The 13199-nt window shown below is 38.1% G+C and overlaps 1 protein-coding gene across 1 annotated transcript in view; it reads left to right on the top strand.

Moving 5' to 3' along the window:
• The window catches only part of GLUD1 (glutamate dehydrogenase 1), a 46527-nt gene extending 35558 nt beyond the window's left edge, over positions 1-10969 (top strand). The window contains exons 6-12 of the mRNA XM_037049390.1: positions 1155-1334; positions 2511-2648; positions 2830-2967; positions 3372-3576; positions 4379-4470; positions 8581-8643; positions 9616-10969. Of these exons, the coding sequence (XP_036905285.1) occupies positions 1155-1334; positions 2511-2648; positions 2830-2967; positions 3372-3576; positions 4379-4470; positions 8581-8643; positions 9616-9735 (936 nt within the window). The 3' untranslated portion in view covers positions 9736-10969. The remainder of the gene's footprint in view (positions 1-1154; positions 1335-2510; positions 2649-2829; positions 2968-3371; positions 3577-4378; positions 4471-8580; positions 8644-9615) is intronic.
• Positions 10970-13199: the final 2230 nt, after the last annotated feature.

Genomic DNA, 13199 nt, shown 5'->3' with positions numbered 1-13199 from the left:
ATTATTTTTTTAACTCAACCTAGCTAGAACACATATTGGAGCTTGGGGATAAGGTATGAAGCAAGGCACTTTATCTTGTTTCACATGGATAGCAACTTGCTTTAAGTTTATTAAATACGAGCTTTAGCTACTGGTATACAATGCTTTCTTCATTTTATATAGGTTTTCTATATATAATAGAACTGTCTCTAGTTTTCTTCCGTCTCACTAATCAGTTTGTCTATTTTGCACCAGTTGCTACAGTTTGTGGTGCATTTGATACCTGAAAGGGAAGGCCTTCGAAGCCCTTTCACCTTTTTTTCTAATTACAGTTGTTTCTGAACAAGAATTGATGCACATCAGCTCAGTGTACAGAAAGGTAGTGGTAAAGACTATTGCCCATCCACTTCACTTCCCATACTGAACCACTGACACCAGAGGTATTCTGTGGGCCTCTGTGTCCTACCCACATGTACTTTTTTTTTTTTATCCTAAGTGATACCATACTAAATATACCCCTAGAAATTTTCCTAGAGTAGAATTTTGTGATTGGTGGGTATTTTTATTTTGGTAGGTATTCCAAATTGCCCCAACACCCCCTAATTACTTTGTTGTCTTTTTTTTTCTTTACTACTTTTGCTGACCCACTTTTTAAGGTGAACTTGAGTATTTTAAAGGCTTTTTTAAGTGGTATTGTATTGAATTTGTAAATTAGTTTGATAGAAGAATATCTTTACAACACTGGGTCTTCCCATTCAGTAACACCACCATGCCTTTTCCTGTCTTAAGCTGTGTTTTGGTGACATACTCAAGTTTTAATAGTAGATTTTAACATGCTTAAGGGTAGGGTGTACCCTGATTTAGAGGGGCTAAGTATGTAACAAAAGAATAATAGTTTTAAGATGAACTATCTATTTTTGTGACATTGTTATATGTACCTATTTGGTGTTAAAGTTGTAAACACCCTATTTCTCCCATTGGATAACATAATGTACTTGTACGCATTTTCTAGGAACAGAAATCTTGAAAAGTGAAGCATGTCCCTCTTGATGAAAACTGTCCCTTAAACACCTCCTGATGAGAATGTGTTCTGACTCCAGTTCTTCATGACATTGGTTCATTATATGAAATTCTCCTTAAGATTTTATCATTGAAGTTTTGACTTTCTCATGCAGGATATTAATGCCCATGCCTGTGTCACTGGTAAGCCCATCAGTCAGGGTGGAATCCATGGACGGATCTCTGCTACTGGCCGGGGAGTTTTCCATGGGATTGAAAACTTCATCAATGAAGCTTCTTACATGAGCATTTTAGGAATGACACCAGGATTTGGAGATAAAACATTTGTTGTTCAGGTAAAAAATACTGTTTCTTAAAGAATACTGATATATATAAAGTAAATTTTTTAATTTTTTAGATTTGCAATTTTAAAGATTTGATTCTTTTGAATCTTGAAGGTTTTAGAATGGTTGTTTATCTCTTGGATGCATATGAGGAGGGCCTTCCAAAAAGTGGAATTATCTTCTGGAGGGCAAACCTTGTAGTACAGGCTTTCTGCTAGGTGAGTGTTCTAGGAACACATCTGTATCAGTGTACCAATTGGCATTGATGTGAGAAGCTGCGTTCAGCTTCCGTGAATTTTTTTTAACACACTCGTTCAACACATGCCCACACAGAGCTGAGTGTTGAGCAGATTTTGACCAAAAAGTGGCATGACACCCATGCCCCACCTTCTCTATTCTTCCAGTCTCACCCCAAGCGACTTTTTTTGTTTTCCTGGATGAAAAAAGTCCTCAAAGGGAAACATTTTGCTGATGTGGAAGAGGAGAAACAAAAAACGGCAGAACTAAAAGGCATCAAAATTGACAAGTTCAAAACCATTTTGAGCAGTGGAAAAAAATGTCTTGGTAGGTGTATTGCATCAAATGGAGAGTACTTTGAAAGTGACTGAAGTTTGAACGTGTGATAATAAAATACACAATTTTTTATAAATAAATTCTGGGAGGATTTTTGGGTCCCCCCTTCTATGAAACTACCACCAACTTCTTTTGATCAATATTTAGATTGAAGTTGTATCTAGAAGGGGAAGTCTCTTAAACTGTTAGGGATAAAGGATTTGATTGGTACTTGATTATTTTACCTAGAGGAATTAAATTGAGTGCTATTTGAAAATAGAATTCATATTTTTCCCAGTTAGTGACTTACCTTTTTATCATAGGACAGGAATCTGGTCATCAGGACTGAGGACCTGGGTGGTATGATTGACACCACTGTCATTTCTTTATAAGTCTACAAGGCTAAACTAAACTTCTTCAGGACTTGTTGTAACAGATAACAAAGTGTTTGGTCCCACATTTTTAAACAAATTTATTCTTGAAGAGAAGCCATTTAGCTCATCGTTTCTTTTGGCCAAAAGATTTTGAGAATTACTTTTAACAGAATGTCAGGTGCATTGGTAAGAATATGACTCTTACCATCTATCTGTGGTAGGAATTGGATCTTTTTATGTCATATATAATTGTTCTTTACAGGGATTTGGTAATGTGGGCCTGCACTCGATGAGATATTTGCATCGCTTTGGTGCTAAATGTGTTGGTGTTGCTGAATCTGATGGGAGCATATGGAATCCAGATGGTATTGACCCAAAAGAACTGGAAGACTTCAAATTGGTGTGTTAACCTAATATATGAACAGTTTAGTAACTACACTGACTATTGTAAAGTTGCAGTCAGTTTTATTTATATTTATTTCCTTTGCTTTGAAGATAACTTTGTCTTCATATCAAAGGCACTGAACATAAGCATTTAAACTCTAGTGCAGTTGTTAATTTTGATTTTCAATCAATTACAGCAACATGGATCAATCCTGGGCTTCCCCAAGGCGAAGCTTTATGAAGGGAGCATCTTAGAGGCCGACTGTGATATACTAATCCCTGCTGCCAGTGAGAAGCAGCTGACCAAGTCCAATGCACCCAGAATCAAAGCCAAGGTAAAGCAGAATGGAGACTGGGTTCAACCCTACCAATGTGGATGACATTGAAGGTCACAGAAAGGTGCTCATTGGGTATCCTTTTTTTTAACAACAATTTATTGAGATATAATACACATACCAAACAATTCACCCAAGTATACAATTTAAATGCTTTTAGTATATTTGGAGCTGTGCAACCATCACCATGGGTTTCCTGTTAAACTAAACTTGCAAAAAGTAGTTATGGAAATAGGTGAAAAATAGTTTTATATATGTTAGAACAAAATGACTTGTTATTTGATTCAAACTCAAATTACTCTTTTCCCTACAACTCCCTACCCATATATGCACATCTCTTGAGCTCAGTGGAGGGGATTTGGTGGTAGCATTGGTATTTCTCTATGTGCCTGACTCTCTTACAGATCATTGCTGAAGGTGCCAATGGACCGACAACTCCGGAAGCTGATAAGATTTTTCTGGAGAGGAACATTATGGTTATTCCAGACCTCTACCTGAATGCTGGAGGAGTGACAGTGTCTTACTTTGAATGGCTAAAGAACCTAAATCATGTCAGCTATGGCCGTTTGACCTTCAAATATGAAAGGGACTCTAACTACCACTTGCTCAGTAAGTTCTGATGAAATCGGTCTCCAAAAATAAATAATCTTTTATGGGCCAGCTTAGAAGGGTGGAAAAGCTTAAATTTAAGACTAGTTTCCTTTTGTAATCCTAAAGAATTTAAATTAACTTCAGTACAGAAAACTATTTTATCTCATGAGTCTTAGACCAAAAACATACAATTTCTTTATAGATAATCAATATATTAGCTCTCTCAAATAGATTTATATTCAAATATTATGTGGTATAATTTCCAAGAACATAACCTACAAATTAGCAGTAGAAAGAGTATCATTTTAAACCATGAACTTCTGCTGATGCGCATCCCATTTTTACTTCTGGTTGTTCTTAGTGAAGGCCCATTTAGTGACAAGAATATTTTAGTCTTCTGATGAGAGTTTTTCTTTGACTAGAGTAGGCTCCAGAGTTAACAGTAGAACTTTCATCAAGCTGAAATAAGACCAAGACCTCCAACTGAGCTCCTTCACTCAGCCCACTAAGGATCTGGGTGAAATGATCCATCTAGTTCCTTTTCTTTCTCCCTCAGCAATTTCTTTTTTTAAGAGCCAAGGAAAAACCCTGGTAATGGGGTGTTATGGAAACAAAACAGTGACCTAAATTCACATTTATATAGGAATTTGGCCAAGTGCTTTATTCCTTTTAAATGATTAACCCTTTCATGTCATTTAGTGTTGAGGGTTTCCAAGACTCTTGGATTTGGGGTCGTGGGTATAGTTTTGGACAAATTTTGGTTCTGCTTTATTTTTTTTCTACTAGCAATATTTTATCCTCATATCTTGGCTTTTCATAGTGTCTGTTCAAGAGAGTTTGGAAAGAAAATTTGGAAAGCACGGTGGAACTATCCCTGTTGTGCCCACGGCAGAGTTCCAGGACAGGATATCGGTGAGTGTGCTCATGACAGAGTTTCATTTCACACACACACTACCTGCTCCCTTTAGACTCAGTTCAAGTAGGCTGAGATGACAGGCTGTGGTCAACATGATAGTAATTATATGACTTGTACATGCTTTGTGCCTTCCTCTTTCACTGCGTTCCAAAAATGGAGTAAGAATCCTAGTGCAAAATACATAAATAATGGTTCTCCTTTTGGTACTTTTGCAATACAGATGACTCAACCAAGTGATTCTAATGTTGTGAAGAATTATATAATGTATTTTAACTCTTTTAAGCTTCTGAGAAATAAAAAGAATTGAAAAGTAGTCATTAGGTAAAAATATATTGAAAAATTGTAACTGCTATATGAATACAAATAAGAGTTAAAACAGATTAGAAAGGATATCTTATGTTAATTAACTATTGACAGGGTACATTGATAATGCATACACATCACAAATAGAATTTCTTCACCAGTAATTGGCAGAAGATATGGGAAACAAAGGCAGAGGAAATAGGCCTAGGAAAAAAATGTTTAACCTCACTGTTAAAAAATACAAATTAATGTATTAAACTAGCAAAAACAGTTAATGCATCTTATACTCACCATGTTGTGGTGAGGCAGTTGTATCTTTATTCTGATAACAATGCAGATTGGTACACAGCTCTTTGGAAAAATTTAAACATTATTAAAGTGTTTCTACCCTTAGACGTAATAACATCCCCTCTAGGAATTTATCCTAAGATAATTCTAAAGTAGAGAAATGGCTCCAGGCAAGATGATGTCATTGAAACTGTATGTGCAGTTTTTAAAATTCATTTTGATATACATGGGAGGAAAATGGCTGAATTATATCTTTTTTTAAAATTTTATTTATTTATCTTTAGAGGGGAAGAGAGGGAGAAAAATGTCAATGTGTGGTTGCCTCCCATGAGTCCCCTGCTGGGAACTGGCCTGCAACCCAGGCATGTGCCCTGACTGGGAATTGAACCTGGGTTGTTTGGTTCGGAGGCCCACACTCAATCCTCTGAGCTACACCAGCCAAGGCTAAATTATATCTTACGAAATGACATAGTCATGGAAAATAGCAAGACTATATCAGTGATTTTCATCCTTTTTCATCTAATTACTAAAATTATGCAGCATACAAAAAAAATACATTTTTTGCCAACCTGACCCCTAAAAAGGTATAATTTTGATTAATTCACACTGGATGACTATTGTTGTTGGGTGTTATTTTTATTATTTGACAGACTGAGGGAAGAGCTCAGTGGTCCCTGACTAAATAGTCAGGTATTGCATGATTTAAAAATTCTTGCAGCACACCGGTTGAAATTGCTGTACTATATTGAACCATGGGGGAAGTTAAGGGTTTTGTTTTGAAGCTGCTTTGCCACCCTGGGAACTAACAGTTCTCCTAAGTGAATCTTCCTCTTTCTCGGAGCCATGTCTCTGTTAGTTCTGGTCCTTCTGTCTGAAATGCCCTAACCCCCTCCTTGCTTAGATATCACCACATGTCTGAGGCCTCCCCTGAAAGTGCCCTCTGCATACATCCTTCCATCACCAGTAACTACAGTGCTTTGGCAAGACTGGTGCTGCTCTCCATTGGGCTTCTTGCTCCTCCCAGTGGTTACCCCATGTCTTAGCACCTGCCTGGCACATACCAGTCACCCAAATTGAAACCTCCAGAGGGAGTACAGAAAGAGGGCAGCTAATTAATTAGAAAGTAGCTATGGTGACTTTCCTTTTGTCCTTTAAAATAACCTTTGCCCAATATATTGATCTCCCAATTTTCAAATGCTTTCAGTGCTTCTAATTTTAGACTTTAGTGCTATTTTTCCACCTCTTACCTATTATAGGAGTCTTATAATAAAGTGTTCTTTTCCAGTTCCTCTCTACTTCCCCCTTCCCCAGCTGGGTTCTAGTCCTTTCAGGACCTAATCACTGATCTTACCATCTTTTCACTGTCTCTTATCCCCCCCATTGTCTTCAGTTCTCTTCTTACCTAACTTAAATTCCATGTTCTGTCACCATGATGACTCCCTAGTCTAGTTTTGCTTCCTCATACCCCTTGTTAACACCAGAACCCTGGTGAAATCTAGATCTCTGCCCCTCCGTTCCAGCACCTCACTAGCTGGAGGCCTTGCTGACTGTTTGATCCTAACCACTAACCAACCTCAAGTAGGCTCTTAGAGCTGCCCAACAGGTGTACTATTTTCTCTTGTTCCGTTTATTTTCTCATTCTCCTGAATGAATATTATTTTCTCCTATATCTTGTGCACTCCAACTCATGACATGGTATATGTTCTAAGAGAAAATTGACGCAGTCAGAGAACTTGCCCATGTGCCCAGCTCCTGGTATCTGTGCCCTCTCTTGTGTCATCTCTCCTCTTGTTACAGGTGAACTCTCTGTACTTCCATCTGAGCCCAAGTTGTATTCGTGGCATTAGATGGCCTGTTTTCAACTTACAAAATGCACAGTTCAAGCAAATCTTCCCCGCTCTTCTGTATCATTAGTCCTCCCTCTGTTCAGTCATTTCTATCAGTGTACCAAATGCTATCTTAAATAAAATAAGTCTTAATCCCCTTTCCTTTTCTTGCCATTTTTATATCCCTTAGAGCAAACCTTAAGAGTTGTACATACTCTCTGCCCAGTTCTTCTATACCTGAACTTACTCTTAATGCCCATCACTCCAGTGAAACTGTTTTTGTCAAGATAACCAGTGACATCAGCCCCTCCACATCCAGTGGTCATTTCTCAGTCCCCGTCTTCCCTCACCTGTCCACAGCTGTTGTCACAGTGATCACTCCCTCCTGAAATATAACATTTTCTTTTCTTATCTTCCAGAATACCACATTCACCTGGTTTTCTCTCTGCTTCTCTAGCTATCCTGGTCAGCTCTCCACTTGTTTAACATTGGAGGGACTTTGTTTCTGAACCAGGCCTGTGTTTGAATTCAAAAATTTTGTTTAGTATATTAATTTGAGAGGGTTTGCAAAACATTGATTTCGTGTTCCGCTTACTTATGCATAGTCATTGGTTTATTCTTGTATGTTTTGTGACTGAGGATTGAACTTGCGACCCTAGCATATAGGGATGATGCTCTAACCAACTGCCTATCCAGCCAGGGCTGAGGTCAAAATTTTGATGATCTCACCCAGCCTCATGGTTTTAAGTTTCAAGTATATGCTGTCTCTTCCCATTAAAATATAAACTTCATGAGAACAGAGAATTTTCATTATTTTCTGATGTGTCCCCTGTGCCTAACACAGTAGGTTCTCAGTAAATTTGGTGGATGAATGATTAAATCAGGGAAACAGCAGTGTTCTGTCTGTAAAGCAAGATTTTTTCCTCTTCCTAACTTGGTAGAACAAAATAAGACTAACCCAGATGTTTCTTGGTTCTCAAGCCCACACTCAGTCCACTGAGCTATACCAGCCATGGCAGACATATACCATCTTAATTGAGTGTTAATTGAATGAAGTTCAGCATAGATAACCTTTTTTGGTGACCCACTTTTTAAGTTTTTATCTGGCATATCAGGATATGTGTTTGATAGCTATATATGTCCCATTAAGAATGGTGCTGATAGTTAATTGTCCTAAAATTTTAGAAAGCATTCTAAAACACAAATAAAGAAACCTATTGAAAGAAATTGACTTATAGAGATAATTGGCATAGGAAAGAGATGAGCTGGCTTGGTGGTCAAAGGCCCTGAGTTGTATCCCAGCTCTAAAAATAGCTATTCATAAACTTGGCCAACTTCTGTGGTCAACAGTTCCCTCATCAGTAGAATTAGGAGGTTAGTTAGCACTGCTAACTTTAATCCAGCTTCGGAATTTGGTGACACTCTGAATGTAGAGTCAGGGTCCTACCCGAGAGCTACTATTGAGGTGGGGAGATGGATGCCTTTCTATGCCGTATTGAGTCCCTGTTTGAGGACTGGAGGTGTGTGCCCTGTGACGTGAACAATGGAACCTGTTGCCGTGGTGCAGCTGCATCTTAGGGGGCCAGTGCTGATCTCACCACTTGCTCTCATCTTTCTTGGTTCATACTTGTCTGTGGTCATTTTTTTACCCTGTAAGATCTTATAAATTTATGTTCTTTTTCCTAATAGGGGGCATCCGAGAAAGACATCGTGCACTCTGGTTTAGCTTACACTATGGAGCGCTCAGCCCGGGTACGTGCGCATGTACTGTTTTAGTGACATGAAGGGCAGCCTGTCTTCTCAGCCACCAGATTGTGTGTGCAGAAGGGTTGTGATTGCAGAGTGTGCGGCAGTGGAAAACCACTGTGTGTTTACATGTCCCTTATTTGTGCGTAGCAAAATACATGCTTTTTCAGTCTTAAATGATGAGCAGTCTTTTGAGGGTCTTCAGTGTGTTTACCTGGCATATGGAAATAAACAATAGTACCAAGTTAGGAAGGGGTGATGTTTGGCAGTTAGCTAAATATCAAGTAGTCAACCAAAGTGCGTTGCAACTCAGTGCACATTCCATTATAGCTATAGGGAGCTACCTCACAATAGAATTGGATATAAATAAAAGGTTTTTTGACCACTTGATTCTTATTTCAAGTCCTTACACACAGTTTAAGTCTAGTTTTCTTAATTTCTTTTGGACTTCAAATTCTACGCCCTTGGCTTTAAGTTGAAATAGCACAAACAGATACTAAGAAGGTAGTGTTTGTTGTTGTTAACCTTTTGAGATGTAATTTATATACCCATTTAAATTTCACCCTTTTAAAGTGTACAGTTTAGCAGCCTTGAATATACTCACTCACCTGTGTAGCCATCACTGCTGACTCCAGAACATTTTCCTTACCTCCTCCTTGGTTTGTTTCAGTTATCACCAAGTGTATCAAGTGAATTCACCCCAGATAACAAAATGTCTAAAGGACACAGAGACAGCTCATACCTAAAATTCTAAACTGCAACTTCTTCCTGCTACCTAGGTAGTGGTTTGTTTAATTCCAGAGAATTGTCCTGTATAGCCTGAGTAGTTTCCTTGGCTTCCAAAGTCCTACACTGCATGTAGCAAGTAACCTGTTCCTGGCCTCTACATGCTTGTATGTGTGTTCATAGCCTGGATGCTCGAGTTGGGGTGGGATTCACTGGTTGTTTTGTTTTTGTTTTTTTTCTATTTTATTTCAGCAAATCATGCGTACAGCCATGAAATATAACCTGGGATTGGACCTGAGAACAGCTGCCTATGTCAATGCCATTGAAAAAGTTTTCAGGGTGTATAATGAAGCCGGCGTGACCTTCACATAGATGGATTGTAGCTGACTTCTTCACTACCCTCTTCGCCTCTTCATCTGTAGACCTATCACAAGTTTACATGTAACCACAGAGATCTCTTTCTCTCATTACTTATCAGATAATGTACACCATTCTCAACAAGTCAATCCAAATAAGCCCCTTAAGAAAAAAGAAATTAAGGTTAGGGAATTATGTACAAAGCTGCCAATAAATGCCAGAGAGACATTTGGGTATTTTGCCTTTAAATAAAAAGTCCCTCTATCTGGCTACACTGCCTTGCTTCACGGATGCTTCCCCACAGTGCTTTGGCCAGGAAAGCACCTACCGTCAAAGAGCGGTCAGCAGCTTGTTGCTTCAGCTCTGGACAAGTCTGAGATGTGCTGTAACTTTGATGTATTTAAGAAGCAGGTTTGTGGCACTTTCAAAAGATAGCATGGTCCTCAAGTGAGTTATTGGCATTTTATATCAGCAGAAAAACTCAGCTGTATAGATTGCAAACAAAAATAAAAGCTGTTTCTCTACTCTTTTAGATTAAGTACATACTGTTGTAATAAAATTGACTTTAATCACTTAATAAGCCTAACCGTGACTCAAGCAGTGAATGCCTATAAACATAATGAATGAAAAAAGTTAGTATTTTTATAACAAAAGACAGTATCATTTATAGCTTATCAATAGTATATTGTCCAGAAAAACAAAAAGCCCAGTGGCAAATTAAGTTTTCTTACATAATCATTGAATAGCAAATGATGGAGGCTATTTTTGTTAAGACTATTGGAATTTACTAACCACAATTATGACATATAGTTCAAAGAATGCAGTAACCTCCTCATCATGTTAATTAACTGTTCTCTTTTGAAAATCTGTGTTGACTGATAACACAATAATTCAAATAGAGTGTCCCAGAAAAAAAACCACTTGGGCTCCCTCTTTGGAGTCTGACTGGCGGCTCTGATTGTTGCCCTTAATGGCCCCACTTGTCCCAACTTTGTGTCTTCGTTCAGGGGCCTCACATTGTACACACAGCTTCATTAACAGCGGCCTGAAAACAGCCTGGGCCAGAATGTTGTATTTTGCCAGGGCCTTTTGAATAGTAGCATCCCAATGAAGTGCTAAGATATTATTTATGTAAGAATGAGCTTTTTTTCTTTAACAATAATACCCTATCAGAAATTTCTAACTACTTTGTAACTGCATGACTTAACCTGGTGATAAAAGCAGTTATTAAAAGTCTACCTTTTCCAAAGCTTATGTTTCCTTTCTGTTTTTATATTTAATAGTGTCTCTTTTAGTAGATGATAGAAATGCAATTGGGTTTCAGACATTTTCGAGACAATCACCTGTATAACATTAATTTCGACTATACGTATTGTGAGCAAACAAACTTTATTCTTGAATTCTTCTGTGTTTCATTCTATTACACAGTATAAATGACTATTAGGGAAGAGTTTCTATGAAGAAAAGTTTCTAGTGCTTAAAGCTGACAGACTAAATTTTTTTAGTGCCTTTTTTTTAATTCTCACCCGAGTACTTTTAGAAAGAGAGGAAGGGAGGAAAGGGGGAGAGAGAAAAATTGACATGAGAAAGAAGCATCCAAATTGGTTGCGACAACCTAGGTGTGTGCCCTGACTGGGAATCAAACCTGCAACTTTTTGGTTACTGGATGATACTCCAACTGAGCCATTCTGGCCAGGATAGCAGTGCTTTTTTTTTCAAATGAAGGAAGGTTTCATTGATTAGGTTTTGTTTTTAATCATTTAGCCATAGACTTTATCAAATTAAGACAGAATACTAACCAAAATCAGCAGAAATGGATTCCACCAACTACTTAGCTGCCAAATCTGGAGCATAATTTTCAGGTGGACTTTGTTTTGTCCTGACTAGGTGGTAGGTAAATAAGTCCTGTGGACAGTGAGCCCTTCCCAAGCTGCTGGTATCTCCTTGCACTCTAGATAGAGCACTAAAATATGTTGGGGAGAAAGTGGTATGAAAACAAGTTTCAGAATAGAACAATACTGGGTAGGGTAGTGGATTCAGGTCATGTGATAAGCAGGATGCTAAGTCTTAGTCTTGGCCTTTGGCTAACATACTGAGAGGAGTTAGGATATTTTAAAGGATTTGGTAAATGTTGATGTGTGTTATTGATACTAATGTTAGAAAAGTGGTAATGGCCATGCTAGGTATTTCTAGACAACATAGCACTAGTATCAACTTTGGTTTCTGGAGCTTTGAGTTAGCAGATTCTGGTCAATTACTTTAACCATTGCCTCATGAACCCTGTACTGGAATGTGTGTTTTACCCTGATAGATGAAGTTCAGGAAAATGAGAAGTGAAAGCTTGATTTTTTTTTTAAATTTAAGCAATGCTTCTGGCAATTCTAATTTGTGATTTACTTTAAAATAAATAAATAAAGCCTGGCATTTTAACTTAGAAGCTTTAACTAAATTCCCTAAACATCCCTGGCAGGCTTTCTGACCCCTGCTGTGCACGAAGGCAGTCAGAGCATGGCACATAAGCTACATCTGTGCACCTTGTACAGAAACCTCNAGGTATTTCTAGACAACATAGCACTAGTATCAACTTTGGTTTCTGGAGCTTTGAGTTAGCAGATTCTGGTCAATTACTTTAACCATTGCCTCATGAACCCTGTACTGGAATGTGTGTTTTACCCTGATAGATGAAGTTCAGGAAAATGAGAAGTGAAAGCTTGATTTTTTTTTTAATTTAAGCAATGCTTCTGGCAATTCTAATTTTTGATTTACTTTAAAATAAATAAATAAAGCCTGGCATTTTAACTTAGAAGCTTTTAACTAAATTCCCTAAACATCCCTGGCCGGCTTTCTGACCCCTGCTGTGCATGAAGGCAGTCAGAGCATGGCACATAAGCTACATCTGTGCACCTTGTACAGAAACCTCTGGAACTTTTTTTTTTTTTTTTACTTTGAAATAACATGGGTATTATGATTTTCTTATTTCTTCACCGATAACTGGTATCAGTGAAGAAACTGGCTTCTTTGTTTTTATTTTTCTGTCAGTGTATACACAGTTTAGGTGGTTTCTCAACCTCAGCAGTATTGACATTTTGGGCCAGGTGACTGTTTTGGAGACCATCCTGTGATTTGCAGGATGTCTAGCACCCCTTAGTGGTGACTGTCAAATGTATTCAGTCAAGTACAGCATAGAGAAAATAGTCAATAATATTGTAATAAGTATGCATGCTGCCAGATGGGTACTAGAGTTATCAAGGGGAGCACGTCATAAGTTATATAGTTGTCTGACCACTATGCCCTACGCCTAAAACGTAATCTCTAATTCGAACTGTAATTGAAAAAGATTTTGATGGATTCATGTAGCCAAATGTCCCAAGGGGCAAAGTCACTTCCTATTGAGAATTACTGGTATAGAGGCAAGTAGTTCTTAACTGTGAACAATAGCTTGTCCTCTCTAATCCGTATACCCACCTCAGAGGCAACCA

This window comes from Sturnira hondurensis, unplaced genomic scaffold, assembly GCF_014824575.4.
Source record: "Sturnira hondurensis isolate 20B ecotype Veracruz unplaced genomic scaffold, ASM1482457v3 Scaffold0006496, whole genome shotgun sequence".
NCBI classification, from domain to species: Eukaryota; Metazoa; Chordata; class Mammalia; order Chiroptera; family Phyllostomidae; genus Sturnira; species Sturnira hondurensis.
Note: the sequence above shows the minus strand (reverse complement) of the source record. Positions and strands in the feature narration are given on the sequence as shown.